Source organism: Arachis ipaensis, chromosome B7, assembly GCF_059453495.1.
Source record: "Arachis ipaensis isolate K30076 ecotype BB chromosome B7, ASM5945349v1, whole genome shotgun sequence".
Classification (NCBI taxonomy): Eukaryota; Viridiplantae; Streptophyta; class Magnoliopsida; order Fabales; family Fabaceae; genus Arachis; species Arachis ipaensis.
In genome coordinates, this window is record NC_142442.1 from 142,673,359 (window position 1) to 142,687,407 (window position 14,049).

Genomic DNA, 14,049 nt, shown 5'->3' on the forward strand with positions numbered 1-14,049 from the left:
GTTTGACAAACTCATTTGAGAGGATAAAAGTGGGTTGAAGTTCTTTGAACGCTGTTTTTTAATGTTTGGCAATCTTTTTTTCTAAATGCAGAAATAATTTTGCAACTTAAAAGTGTGTTTACTGAAAGCAAAAAATTGTTGCTTCTGCGTTCACTTCAACGTGAGTTCATCTTTGATGATCATTATTGGTTTTTTACAAAAGAATTTTCATATTTCCAAACATAAATCATGTTGGTACAAACTCACTTCTATCCAAAATCAATTTTACAAAATCACTTTCATTCAAACTTCACTTTAACCAACTCTAATCCAAACACACTATATATTAGTTAATTACTGCACCTTCACCTCACCTCACCAAAATAGAAATGTTAAAAAATACAACTACTTGCATATTTTTAAAAGTAAAATAGTTTATATTTCAGATATTTTTTCAGAAAAACAAATGTTTAATTTGCACTAACTCATTCACATAGTGATTGGGTTTTGGGCTTTTGGCGACAATTCACCACACGTGTAGTCAGTCATGCATATAGTTCAAAGTTCACTCTTTCGAGTCAGTAGCAGTGTAATAACTAATAACTAATACGGTCATGTTTGCTTTTCTTCTTTAATGTGGTAAAAATTTAAAGTTTGATTCTCTTTGCGTGAGTTGTGGACCTGGGAGGGGACACCAATCTTAAAACTAAAGAGAGGCTGCGACACATAGTCAAAAAGGTTAAATAGATGCCACCAATCGAATCATAATATCCACATATTCTTCTCCATTGGTCCCAATAAGTTCAAACTCTGCCAAACTTTCACAATGTAATGGTTAAACGTATAGTATTTGGGTCAATAAAAAAATGTATTCACTATTTCGCATGGTCATAGAGTAGTCACTCTGTTTAAGAACAGGCACGATATCTTAGGTAGTAGGAGAGGCAATAGTTCAAACATTCAATATCGTAATGCACATAAAAAAAAAAACAAAAAAGATAATGTTCATGTTCAATACCATTTATGAACCCAAAAAATATTGCTTATTTATTTGAGCTATAAGTTTTCTCACATTGCTTATATGTATTGTAAGGCTCACATGATTCCTTGTTCTCGGTTGGTCTATCTAATCCACAGCACAAAATCAGAGGAGGACCATGACCAATTGACCATAGACATAGATACAAATAAAATACAGGGTTGAGAAGAAGTATTGAGCACTCACCCACAAAAAAGGCAAGTGCACGAGGGGTTGTTCCGCTTTCTTTTACTTAACTTCAAAAAGTAGTCAAAAGTCAAATGCTTCCATGAAAGCATTAGTTCCTATGCCAAAGGAAAGTGAATCTAGTCAAAAACTCAAGAGTGCCTTGTCTGAAGCCTTTGGAATTTGTACCCTCCACTTCCCTTCCCCCTACCGTTATGATGGAGTTCTCTTCAACCATTACTCAAATACATAATCTATTACTAATATTGCACATATGATCAATTATTCAATTACTCAAATACTATAAACTCCATAGGAGGCATTAATTTTTGCATACAAAAACATATATGACCATCATCTATCTACCTACAAAAATGTTGCCAAAACCAGTATGTGAGTGATGAGAATTAATTCTACTAATCTCACCAATTATTTGTTCAAGTGCAACTTCATCTTTTAGTATTGAAACATGAGACACACCATCAATCTTAATCACTTTGATGCTTTGGTTTTTATTGTCTTCTCCCACTAATGACTGAAGCGCCAGCAAGCTCACCATGTTCACCGTTCCATCACCATCCCCATACAAAATTTCTGGCCCTTCATCAAAATCACCATTCCTGTAAAACAAAATCTCCGGGGTTCTGACCCCACTCCCTATAACACAAGTAATAGGAACTTGTTCCGGTGCTTTAAGGTTCTCTATTAACGGCAAAATGCGTGTTTTATAAGGATAAACCCCTTCCAGAAAACCAATATCTATGAGAAAATCAGGCATGTCATGTGCTGAATAGCTTCTATTTTCAGTGATGAGCAACTTTTGATGATGACCATATACTTTGGGATTAGGCAAAAGCCATAAGTTACTCTCGGAGCTTCTCTGCTGAGGTCTAACTATCAATGGATCCACCAAGGGAACACCAAGAGTGTTGCCAGATGCAAAAGTGAGCATTTCGTCCATTGCACCACCCCATGGTGCAGAAAGTGCCACCAAGTGTTTGATGAATTTCCTGCTCCATGAAGGGTCGTTTCGGTTAAGGAGTTCCAAGGCGAATAGACCCCCTAAGCTGTGGGACACAAGAATCACTTCCTTCCCACCGTTTGAAGCGCTTGCTTCTTCTATCAAGTTCTTGAGATCTTCAAGGAACTTTGATCCCACTTCACATGGGTGCCCTTCGCCTGCAAGACCATAACGAAAATCATAGGGTGCTCCGAACAGTGTTTCACCTTCAATGTAACCAAGCTTTTCTAATGAATTTACCAGGGAAGCCATATATTCCGTCACATACCTGTAAAAAACTAAAGAGGTTAATGTTCAATGCTAAATAACCAAACTAAATCCCCAAAGTGGTTGTGAGATTCCACATTTAACATGCACACTGTAGGTACAAAGTAGGATTCGAACTTCTAACACTTATGTAAGCTGATTAGTAAACCAACCACTAGACGAACGCAATTTAGTTTGTATGCACACACGAGTTAAATCTCAATTTGATCCCTGAAATTTAGTCTGATGTTCAGAATGACCCCCACAATTTCGTTGGCCTCAATTAGAACCCCAAATTTGTAATTGTGGCTTCGACTTGCCCCTGCGATCATCTCCGTCACCAGAATGCTGATCTGATGCAATTGCATGACATGGCGGACACTACTTAAACGACAGCGCATTGGTTTCGCCTCCAAATCCTTTGGAAACCACGTCGTTTTAGTTTTTTGTAAGTTAAAATTCTCTTTCTTTCCACTACGACGATCATAAATTGCAAAACATCAAGAAAACCCTTACACTACGTGGTTTTCAAAGGGTTTGGGTACAAAATTAATGCGTCGTTGTTGAAATAGTGTCCACCATGTCATACAGTTGTGCTAGATCAGCATTTCGGTGACGGAGATGATCGCAGGGACAAGTTAGAGCCGCAATTGTAAATTTGAGGGTTCTAATTGAGACCAACGAAATTGTAGAGATCATTCTGAGTATCATGCCAAATTTCAGGGACCAAATTGATATTTAACTCATGCACACACACTTTAATTAAGTGTTTCTATTTTGATTGATCGAGGAGCACTGTGGTACCCAATGCTCCATTTTGGAATGACAATAGTGTAATTAAAACTTCAAAGATAAAATTAGTGTGCATGTGAGAGACCCATATGCGTAAAGAAGAATGAGCACTTACTTAAGACGAGGATTGAGATAAAGAAGGGAGGAGGTGGAACCAAAGTGAGGGACACGGGTGAGAACTCCAGGGGTATTAAAGTAATCATCTCGGTCTTGATTATAGTGAAGCATCATGCGGTCAGCGAAGCATTTGGTGAAAGGAGAAAGGAGGACAGAGGAATCGAACCAGAGTCTGAACCAACCATTCTTTTTCTTGAAAAGAGGGTACCAGGAGTTGCAAACGAAGCTAGAGGCTTTGTAGTCTTGGGTCAACTTAGCTTCTAGTTGGTTCCCTCCGGCGCCAGGTATTAGGATCAACGGGTGAAGATTGCTGTTACCGTTAGCGCTGGGGGTTAGTGTTATTGCTCCACATGTGCACAGCAACGATAACATCGCAACTGCCACTGTAACCGTGGCATCATCACTTCCAATGTTTAGGACATGCTGCTTCATCACAAGAATCAATCAATGAATGATCACCAATGGATATGTGGATATGAGTGTAGTAGTAGTAGTAAGATATCTGAATTCTGAAGCATGTGATTTTTAACTAGATTAGGTGACACGTGTAATTTATGCTACGGTGGATATTACTTGGCCACGGCGATGCCCCGTTATCACTCAACAAGACTCTAGCTGCGGGTTACAATAAAATACACAACTATTATATAACTTCATGATAATTTAAAATAAAATTGACTTTTATGTAAAAAAAATATTACATTATCAATTAATAATTTTTTTTAGTAATTAAGGATCTTTTATATTTAGTGAGAAATTTTCGATTCCATATTCATTTAAAACATATTTTTATATGAATATATAACATATACATATATAGGGTGCGGGTTGGTGGGGGTAGGATTCGGGTTGACCACAACCCTACCCGACCCGCACGAGAATACAACTCGTACCTTACGTTACTCGTTGCGGATCGGGTTGACAACCCTACCCGATCAGGTGGGGTCAGATTGGGTACCCACAGCCCGCGGGTAGAATTCATGTTGCCACCTCAATGAGATATGAGATTTCCGGCACATAAATTTAAAATTTTTATAAGATACGAAGAGACAATATATATAAAATATAAAATAATTTTAAGATAAATTATAATGATAGTTTGATCTTTTATATTAAAATATAAATTTATTTTTAATGTATTTTTTAAAATATTTTTATTTTAGTAAATAGTGTTGTTATTTCTAAATTTATTTTAGGGTAAAGTACTAAATTGGTCCCCTATGTTTAGGAGTAATCCTGTTTTGGTTCTTAAAGTTTAGAGTGTCCTATTTGAATTTAAGAAACTTTCATTTAGCTTCAATATAGTCCCACCTAGAGGTCAAAGTTAAATAATTAATGAAATATCCTACATGATAGCAGTACAAAAACAAGGTCGATAATCTGGAGAATAAGTACAAGCTCTAGAGGCACAAAATCAACCGTAGATACATCAATACAGTTATTTATCATTTTTCTTACAATTTAAATGAAATATTTTCTATAAAACTAAGAAGAATGATAAATAAATATATTGATGCATCCACGTTGATTTTGTGCCTCCAGAGCTTGTACTTATTCTCCAGATTATCGACCTTGTTCTTATATTGCTGTCATGTAGCACATTTCGTTAATTATTTAACTTTGATCTCACGGTGGAACTACATTGAAGTTCTTAAGGACCAAAACAGGATTATACCTAAACGTAAGGGATCAATTTAGTACTTTATCCTTTATTTTAATAATATATTTTTTTTAAATAATAGTAATATTTTATTTAATAAAAAAATAAATACAATATCTAAAAGTTAGGATAAGAAAAATAAAAAAAATTTTAAATATTAACGAACAAGTGAAATTGTAAGAAGAAAAATAACAAAAAAGTAGATAGGAAAAAAAATCTTAGGACACTGTACATAAGGCAAAATAGATAGCTCCTAGTTTAACTTAAGCGATATTGTTAGTATTTTTTTTGGAGGCTCCTGGACATGTTCGAATATTCGCGACACATCTCCTTCCAAATATTCCAAGAGCTCTTTGAGGGCTTGTTCCTTGAAATCCAGTTTGTAACACAGAATCTCTTCACCAATTGAAGAACAAGGAACATCTATGGTCTAGAATAAGCTAAGCCAAAGAACTCTTCTTCCCCACTAGATTATTAGCGTCTCCACAGAAAAATAGACAGTGCATGAGTGATTCTGGAGCTGACTTGTAGATTGGACAAGTTGTCGGAGTGGATAGAAACTGCTGATGGATGAAAAGCAGAACAGGAAGTTTACCATGGAGGATTTTTCACGCAAAGGATAAAATCTTGTTAGGGATTCTCAGCTTTCATAAATGGCTCCAAACTGGCCTCTGTTGCATGAAGTTCGAACAAAATTCAATAAAGGTATGGTAAAATTGGTAAGCAATCCTGTATGCTTATGTAATATCATATGTTTTTGCTCTGTTCATTACCCATTGAATTGTGTTTTCACCTTCTCATGGGGTTATGGAAAAGATTCGCTGAGAAATTTTTGGAGGAAAAATATTTGAGATTAATACTTGATTCCACTGTTTATTTGACAAAAAGTAGGTCTTTCACCCATAACAGATGGTAACTATCTGATAGTAGTGTTGCAGATGGTGGAACAGTGAAGGGGTAAGAAGGAGGAAGCCATGGTTCACTGAAGATTCGAATATCACCAGAACTTACTTTTCAACTAATGTCTTTCTCTACAATTCGCCTCTCTTCAAGAATATTTTGCCAACCCAAAAAGGCAAGGTTCTCACTTCTATTGTAAAGATAGAATTAAATTTGAAGTATTTACCTTCAAGTATTTTAGAAAGAAGAGAGTTAGGTTGAGTCACGATTTTCCAGCACTGTTTACTCAAAAGAGCCAGATTTTGAGCCCTGAGATATTTAAAACCAAGTCCGCCTTCTTTCTTAGGCCTAGTTATCTTATCCCAATTAATCCACACTATTCACTTTTCAGAATCTTGCTGTTCCCATCAGAACTAGGTTAGAATATTATGAATTTCATTTAGCAAACTGTTTGGAAGTTTAAAACATTACAATGTGTATATTGGTATGCTTTACCAACTGTTCGGAGTAATATCTGTTTTTTTTTTTTCATTAGATAACAAGCATATTTTTCATCCTTGTATCCTTTTGAGAACCTTATCTTTGATTGAGTTGAAGGTAGCTTTCTTAGAGCGATTGACAAAAAAAAATAAACTCAAATATTTATTCTATGCACTTATATGATAAATATTTAGCTGGCTGCTAAGGAGGTTCTAATAATCTCTGGAGTGTTATTATTAAAGAACATGGCTAATTTATTAATAAGATTAACTCTTTGTCTATTGAAACTCTCGTAAAATTCCAATAATTCTATAATAGAGGCACAACTATTTTTTGAGATTTTACTGAATAGAATAGAATCATCCGCAAATAGTAAGTGATTAGCATGTTAATATGTGTTAAGAATAATATCAAGCCACGTCAGTGCGTTGTTAATAGAAAACGAATTAAAAATTAATATGATACAATTTTTTTAATATCAGAAATATAATTAATGTAATTAAAATTTTAAAAATAATTATAGTGTACAGCAATAATATCAAAAACTATTTTAGAGATTTAGTCTCTGTTTTTGACATGACATTATAACTTACAAAATCATAAGTAATTTTCTTTTCTCTTAGTCAATATTCCAATTAAGATCCTTTTAAAAAATTAAGATTCATACTTGCAATCCTTCTTATTGTATGTAATTATGTATTCTTCGTAGGGCGAAATACTTGCCCTCTGGCGGTGTTAAAATAAGGACTATAATTACATAAGTGAGATGAGGACCATCTTTACTAGCTTATTATCAATAATACCATATCAAAAGTATTAATGTTGAATTTGAAGCGTCTTATGATTATTTTTCTTTGGTACAAGTCTCTTATTATGATTTAGTTAATAATAATGGGCATGTCTAACAACACTCATGAGCCTTTTCAACATTTCATGGAAGGAGAAGTTTGGATATATCATTAGAAATTGACATTATGGATTGTTGATTTTTTCCCTATTCAAACAAGTATTGATTCTTAAAATCAGATAAGGTTTTTTTATTTTTAAATATAAATCTTCGTCCGTGTTAGACCACAAAAGTGACGTAATTTACGTTTTATGCTCAATAATAATGTAATAATAATAACAATAACACATACAACTTGATCAACACAAGGAACTATATGAATAGATAAAAGCATACTCGTAAAAATGAATATAAATTTTAATCAATGGATTTAACTAAAGAATTTTCTAAAAATATTGGTTAAGACTTAAAGAGAATAAAACTACCGTAAAATTTTTTAGTTCTTTCAATATATTTTTTATATAAAAATATTTAAAAACTTTCATTTAATTTATAATTTCTATTTAAATTTTTGTGATTGCATTGTCTTTAAAATGTGCATGAATTGCACTTATTAGCAAAAATTTAATTAAGTAATAGCAAAAATTTACATACAACAGGTTGTTTTTATTTGAAGTTGATAGTTAAGAATTTTTAGATGACAATTTATTCAAATATATCAAATCATCTAATGATTCTCAGTTATAAATTTCACATAAAAATAAATACACATGAATTTTCACTTTAAGCAATTCTACACTACTCATTCATCTCCTTAAAGTTAAAAGAAGGGTAAATGAAAAAAAATTTTAATTAATAAAAAATATTATCTATATCTCCAAATTAATCATTAAAATCAATCATTATGTATTTTTGTACAAATATATATAGTTTAATTTATTTTTAATATATATTTTATATTTTAGTGTATATTTTATACTAGTGATTGAAGCTCTTATATATTTACTTATTTAGTATGATTGTTAATTAATAATATCTAAATACAACAATATTATTTATACACTAAAATTAATTTATTTTTAATGAATATTTTATATTTTAATATATATTTTATATTAGTGACTGATTTTAATGTATAATTTTAGTGTATATCTAATATAGTTCGTTGAGCTAAATATTATTAGTATAATTGAACAAAAATATTTTAAATATTAGAAAATGCAAATTTTGAAACTGATGATAGAATAGTTACTTATGTTTTGTACTTATTTATTCCATAGTTACTGATACAGTAATTTGAAATTTTATTTGGGTACTCATTATTATTGATGAAAAAGTTTAGGGACTAACAACTTTTTCAAATTCTGGCCAGTATGTAACGAATAAAAAAAAGTGAGCCATTTGATGAAATCTCACACCAATCTCATACTATTAAAATTATCATTGATAACTATTTGATGACTACAAATCACAAAAATTACTGTCCCCTAGCACTCCTCATTATTGATTAGGGACAGCTGCAATTATTGACATGTGCTCATTCTTGATTTCGGTTGTTGGTTGGAAAGTGGTGGTGACAAATCAAACATACATTTGTTGGTTAACAAAATAGTCCATCTTCTTATCTTAGTTGCCAAAATGAGAATGCGTTTAAATTCTACCATTTACTTGATGAGTCAAGCCTCCCGTTTACAGTTTTCAAATGCCACACTTTAATTTTCAATCATAGAGGCGTGCTCTAATTCTTCCTCTCACATTCTTTCGTTAATTGCCATGTTAGTTAAGTAAGACTTAAGCAAGACATATATGATATATATCAAAATTCAAGATCTTCATTATTATTACACACAAACGTCTTTGCAACTTTATCCATATCAGATCCCTGCTTACGCTAATTTTCTTCTTTTAATTAACTTGTTCATCACCTGACAATAAAGCTATCTCGATCAATAACTCCATAGAAAAAAAAAAAAAAAAACAAATAAACGAAAAGCTAGAACCAGAGAAGGAACTGTTCTTCAATTGAGAACACGTTTATTAATATTAAAAAAAAGAGCCACTCATAAGATTTTAAAAACGTCTTTTTTTAAATGTTTTTTAATAATTAAAATTTAACATGTATAATCAATTAAATCGTGTTAATTTTTGTCAAAATTAGACCAGACAAATTAATTTGACTAAAAAAAATGGTAAATTAAATTTTGAATTAGTCTAAATTAATATTATTTTTTATAAAAAATGACTATAATACTCCTATTATAAAAAATAATTAAAATACTCTTATTATATATATTAATTTTGAGAATTCTAAATTTTAGTCTTTTTTTCTGTCGTCATAGGATTAAGATTTAGAATTTTTAAAATTTATATTTATAATAGAGGTATTTTATTTATTTTTTATAATAAAAATATTATAATTATTTTTTATAAAAAATATTAAATTAGATCGGTTTAAAATTAATTTATTAATTTTTCAACAAAACTGATTTGTCTTGTCCTATGAAGCATGGACACTTCGTTGAGTTGTCGTGTCCGCGTGTCGGACACATTTGGGACACGACACTCACCGACACTCGTCCGACACGCGTGTCTGCTGTGTCCGACCGTGTCTTAATAAAAAATAAAAAATTCTTTTCCGGACACACCTGGACACATACACCTAAATACCATCACGTGTCAGCGTGTCCTGTTTTATTCTTAACATATATTTTTAAAATAAATTTAGATATAGTATATATTATTATTTATTAAAACAAAAATATTTTAAATACTTGATATAATTAAAATAAGACATTAAAAATAATTAAAAATTTTAATTTATATTTTAATATCAATAAAATATCAAAATATCATTATGATTTATCTAAAAAATACTTTATATTTTATATGAATGCGTGTTCTCGTGTCATGTAAGATTTTAAAATTCGCGTGTCGACGTATCCCGTGTCGTGTCGTGTCCCGTGTCCGTGTCAGTGTCTATGCATCATAGGTCTTGTCTAATTTTAATAAAAATAATACAATTTAATTAATTATATGTATTAAATTTTAATTATTAAAAAATATCTAAAAAAAAATACGTTTTTGATATGAGTAGCTCCCAAAACAACAACAACAAAAAAAAGTCAAATAAAAGATGTTGAAATAGTAGCGGTCCTTCGCTCTAATCTAAGCCACCTTTCGCTGTAATTGAAAATACAAAGTATTGAACGTAGAACCTCTACATGTCTTCATCAACAAATGCTATAACTATATCATTAATATATAATAATAATAATACGCCAACACGTTATTATCTGCGTAATTTTCTTGACCCAGCTTGCTCTGAAAAAGTCCATGGTAGCGTTCCCAGTTTCATATATAAATCCCATTTATTAGTGTCATTTTTCCACACTACTCGATCTTAGCTTGCTTTTGATTTTTGAAATTCTCATTCATTAAACTTCTTCAAAAAGGATAAAGCCATCAAAAACTGAAAAGAATTGAAAAATGAGAAACAAAGGTGCGCAGAACAAGTTGGTGAGGATCATAACCACACCTATAAGAGTTCTTGGAAAGGCGAAGGACATGTACGTTCGAAGCATAACACAGTGCGGTTACAGCGTCAGCTACGGCAACACCGGAGACGCGGCGGGGAGATTCCAGGCGGGGCTGCCGCGAAGCTACAGCGCCGCCACGTCAATGTCCGGTGCAGGTTCGGAGGATTACGCGGAGCTTGTGAGGGCAGCGTCGGCGAGGACCATGGGGAACCGAATCGACGTGGATTTGGTCCTGAAACTGCAACAAGAAGCTCGAGGTCGAGGTCAAAGTCAAAGTCAAAGTCAACCAGTGGGGTTGCCAAAGTCGGTGAGTGTTGGTATGGGTCGAATTGATGAGGATAAACCTTTTGATTTGAATGAAGGGGGTGAAGCTGTTGTGCCTAATTCTTACCCTAGAAGTAGAAGCTATGCTGTTGGAATTAGAAAACCCAGCCTTGTTCAAGGAATAATAATGGCTAATTAGTAGTTTTTTTTTTTTTTTTATCAAAGATATGAGACTCGAATCTGCAACCTCTTAATTGAGTATGAGGAGATTATGCCATTTGAGCTATTACTCATTCGCTAATTTGGAAAGATATGTGATTCAAACCCGCAACCTCTTAATTGAGTATGAGGAGACTATGCCAATGAGTTATGGCATAGTCTCCTCATACTCAATTAAGAGGTTACAGGTTCGAATCTTCTATCTTTGGTAAAAAAAAAAAACTGGCTAATTAATAGTTTAGGGTTACGTAATGCTACATGTTTATGTGTAATTACTTGCAAGAGAAAGTGTTCTTTGCAGGTATTATATATTCTTAATTATTATTGTTCTTCATGAAAATCATCCTACCGCTTTTCATCTTGTATAAATTTTGATAATTATTTCTTGAATTTTTTAATGAAAATTTGTGTGTATGCCACTTGAAATTACTTATTTTGGATTACTTTTCGATGAATGCATAGTTCATTTTGGCAAGTAGATTATTGATTTGATTGTTTTGCAATTTTCATTTTCTTTTATTTAATTTTAGGTTGGTTGTTATTATAATGTATATAATATGAATAGATGCTTATTTCGTTGCGGGAGACCGGCGAAAGAGTGAACTTGTTATGAATGATTTAACTGAAACCAAACAAACAATAATACAAAGAATTTATAACATCTGCTTAGTGCTGGAAGTGAGTCGAGTTGTGTTGACTTGGACTAAATTTAAGATCGACTCATAAAAATTGAGTTTGACTCACGGCTCGACTCATTAATAATTGAGCTTATTTTTTAAACTCAAGTTCGGCTCACCAAAAGCTTACGAATTTGTTCAAATAATTGGAACATAATCTATAATTTTATATCAATAAATTATAACGAACTTATATATTTTAAAAAATATTTAAAAAGATTAATTTTATCTATCAATAAATTATAAATTTTTTATTTTTGTTCTATATTAAAATTATATATAAAAAATAAATATAAAATTTTAAATAATTAAGATTATATATATATATATATATATAGCTCAAATGGTATAGTTTCCCTGTACTCATCTAAGAGGTCGCGGGTTCGAGTCTATATATATATATATAGAGAGAGAGAGAGAGAGAGATTCGCGCGCTACACATCCATGTAACCAACGAGTGAAAACAAGCATTCGGCAAGGAACAACCAGAAACGAATGAAAACAGCAATAGAGATTCGCCTTCCTCCTCCTCCTTCTTTTTCGCGTTCCTTCTTCTTTACGTGTTTTCTCCTTATCTTCATTCTTTTGTTGTTATTGCTGCTGTATTTTTTTTTTTGTCTTTTCCTCTTTCTCTCTCCGGTGAAAAAGCAGTAGAAGGTAAGGAGGAAGAGTTTTAAATTGTACAGAACAGAAATGAACCAAAATGGTCAACTCCACTGAACCGAACATCATTCATGTGCTGAATAAAATGTCATAAACATTTAATCATCAAAGAAAAATATTTCTACATGCACAAGAACTCAATTGAACACACTAACAATCAAGTAAATCAAAATGAGCAACTCCACTGAACCGAGCAACATTCATGTGCTAAATAAAATGTCATAAATATTCAATCATCAAGAATAACATTTTTCCATGCAAAAGAAGTCAACTGAACACATAACAATCAGCTGAACCGAAATGACCAACACCACTGAACCGAACACCAATCATGTGTTGAATAAAACGTGATAAACATTCAATTCAATCAGTAAGAAAAACATTTCTGCATGCACAAGGACTCAACTGAATACATTAACAATCAAGTGAATCAAAATGAGCAACTCCACTTAACCGAGCAAAATGTTGGTGTTGTTGGTGATGATTATAACGAAAGAAGAAGGAGGAGGAGAAGAAGAAGAAGAAGAAGAAGAAGAAAGAAGAAGGAGGAAGAGGAAGAGAAGGAGAAATACTATTCTTATTGATTGAAAGTTGATCACCATTTATTCACTACATGAACATTGTTTGGTTCGGTGGCCTTTGTGATTTTGATTCACCAAATGAATGTTGTTCGGTTCGGTGGCCTCCTTTTACTTTGTTTAGTGTTTAAGATTATTGTGATAGCATGCAGCAATCATTTTCTAGCTGTCTCAACGTAATAACCTCATTCAACTGATTTGAAGTTGAATCATTCATTGTTTCCATTCAGAAGTGTAGATCGAAGAAGAAAACGAAGAAGAAGAAGAACGACGGAGCTTATTACGTTGAATTCAATGCAGATCAATAATAAAGAATGCGAGCAGAGAAGAAGAACGCGAATAGAGAAGAAGAAGAAGAAGAAGAACGAAAACGTGAGAAGAGAATAAGGTTTAAGTTATATGAGGTGTGTGTATAAGAAACGCGTAAAGGGGTTGGGGAAGCGCGTTTGATTGAAGTTACTTGGATAGCTTGGATGAAAAAATTACATGGATGTAGAACTTTTCTATATATATATATATATATATATAGGTGAAAACACAGGTGCAGTGGACTTCATGTGAAGTTGATAGTTGAGAGTCGTTAGATAATTTAGTCAAATCAGTCAAATCATTTAACCGCTCTCAGTAATCAACTTCACGTGAAGTCGATTGCATCTGAGTTTTCACCATATATATAATCGAGCCAGCTCACGAGCTAATAAGTTGAGTTTATTCAAATTCAAACTCAGCTCTTGACTCACTTCTAGTCCTACATGTGGTCCTATATTTATTGGGCTTATTTATTGGCAGATATTAGAATGAGCAACACAGCTCCTAGATCAAATTGATATAAAGGGAGAGAAATACAATATACAAGATCTAATTAAATTGGCGTACTCAATTGAAGCAAAAAAGAAAAGAAAAAAAAAACAAATAGCAACTCAAAT

The 14,049-nt window shown here is 32.4% G+C and overlaps 2 protein-coding genes across 2 annotated transcripts; one reads left to right on the forward strand and one right to left on the reverse strand.

Moving 5' to 3' along the window:
- Window positions 1-1,465: 1,465 nt before the first annotated feature.
- LOC107606353 (lecithin-cholesterol acyltransferase-like 1) lies at window positions 1,466-3,862 on the reverse strand. Its single transcript, XM_016308407.3, has 2 exons — window positions 3,358-3,862; window positions 1,466-2,472 (listed from the first exon to the last, which is right to left on the reverse strand). Exons 1-2 carry the CDS (start codon window positions 3,789-3,791, stop codon window positions 1,542-1,544), a joined length of 1,365 nt encoding a protein of 454 aa, XP_016163893.1. The 5' UTR covers window positions 3,792-3,862; the 3' UTR covers window positions 1,466-1,541.
- Window positions 3,863-10,561: 6,699 nt separating this feature from the next.
- LOC148554373 (uncharacterized) lies at window positions 10,562-11,262 on the forward strand. Its single transcript, XM_088492687.1, has one exon. The coding sequence runs from the start codon at window positions 10,673-10,675 to the stop codon at window positions 11,183-11,185; it is 513 nt and encodes a 170-aa protein (XP_088348813.1). The 5' UTR covers window positions 10,562-10,672; the 3' UTR covers window positions 11,186-11,262.
- The last annotated feature ends 2,787 nt before the right edge of the window (window positions 11,263-14,049 follow it).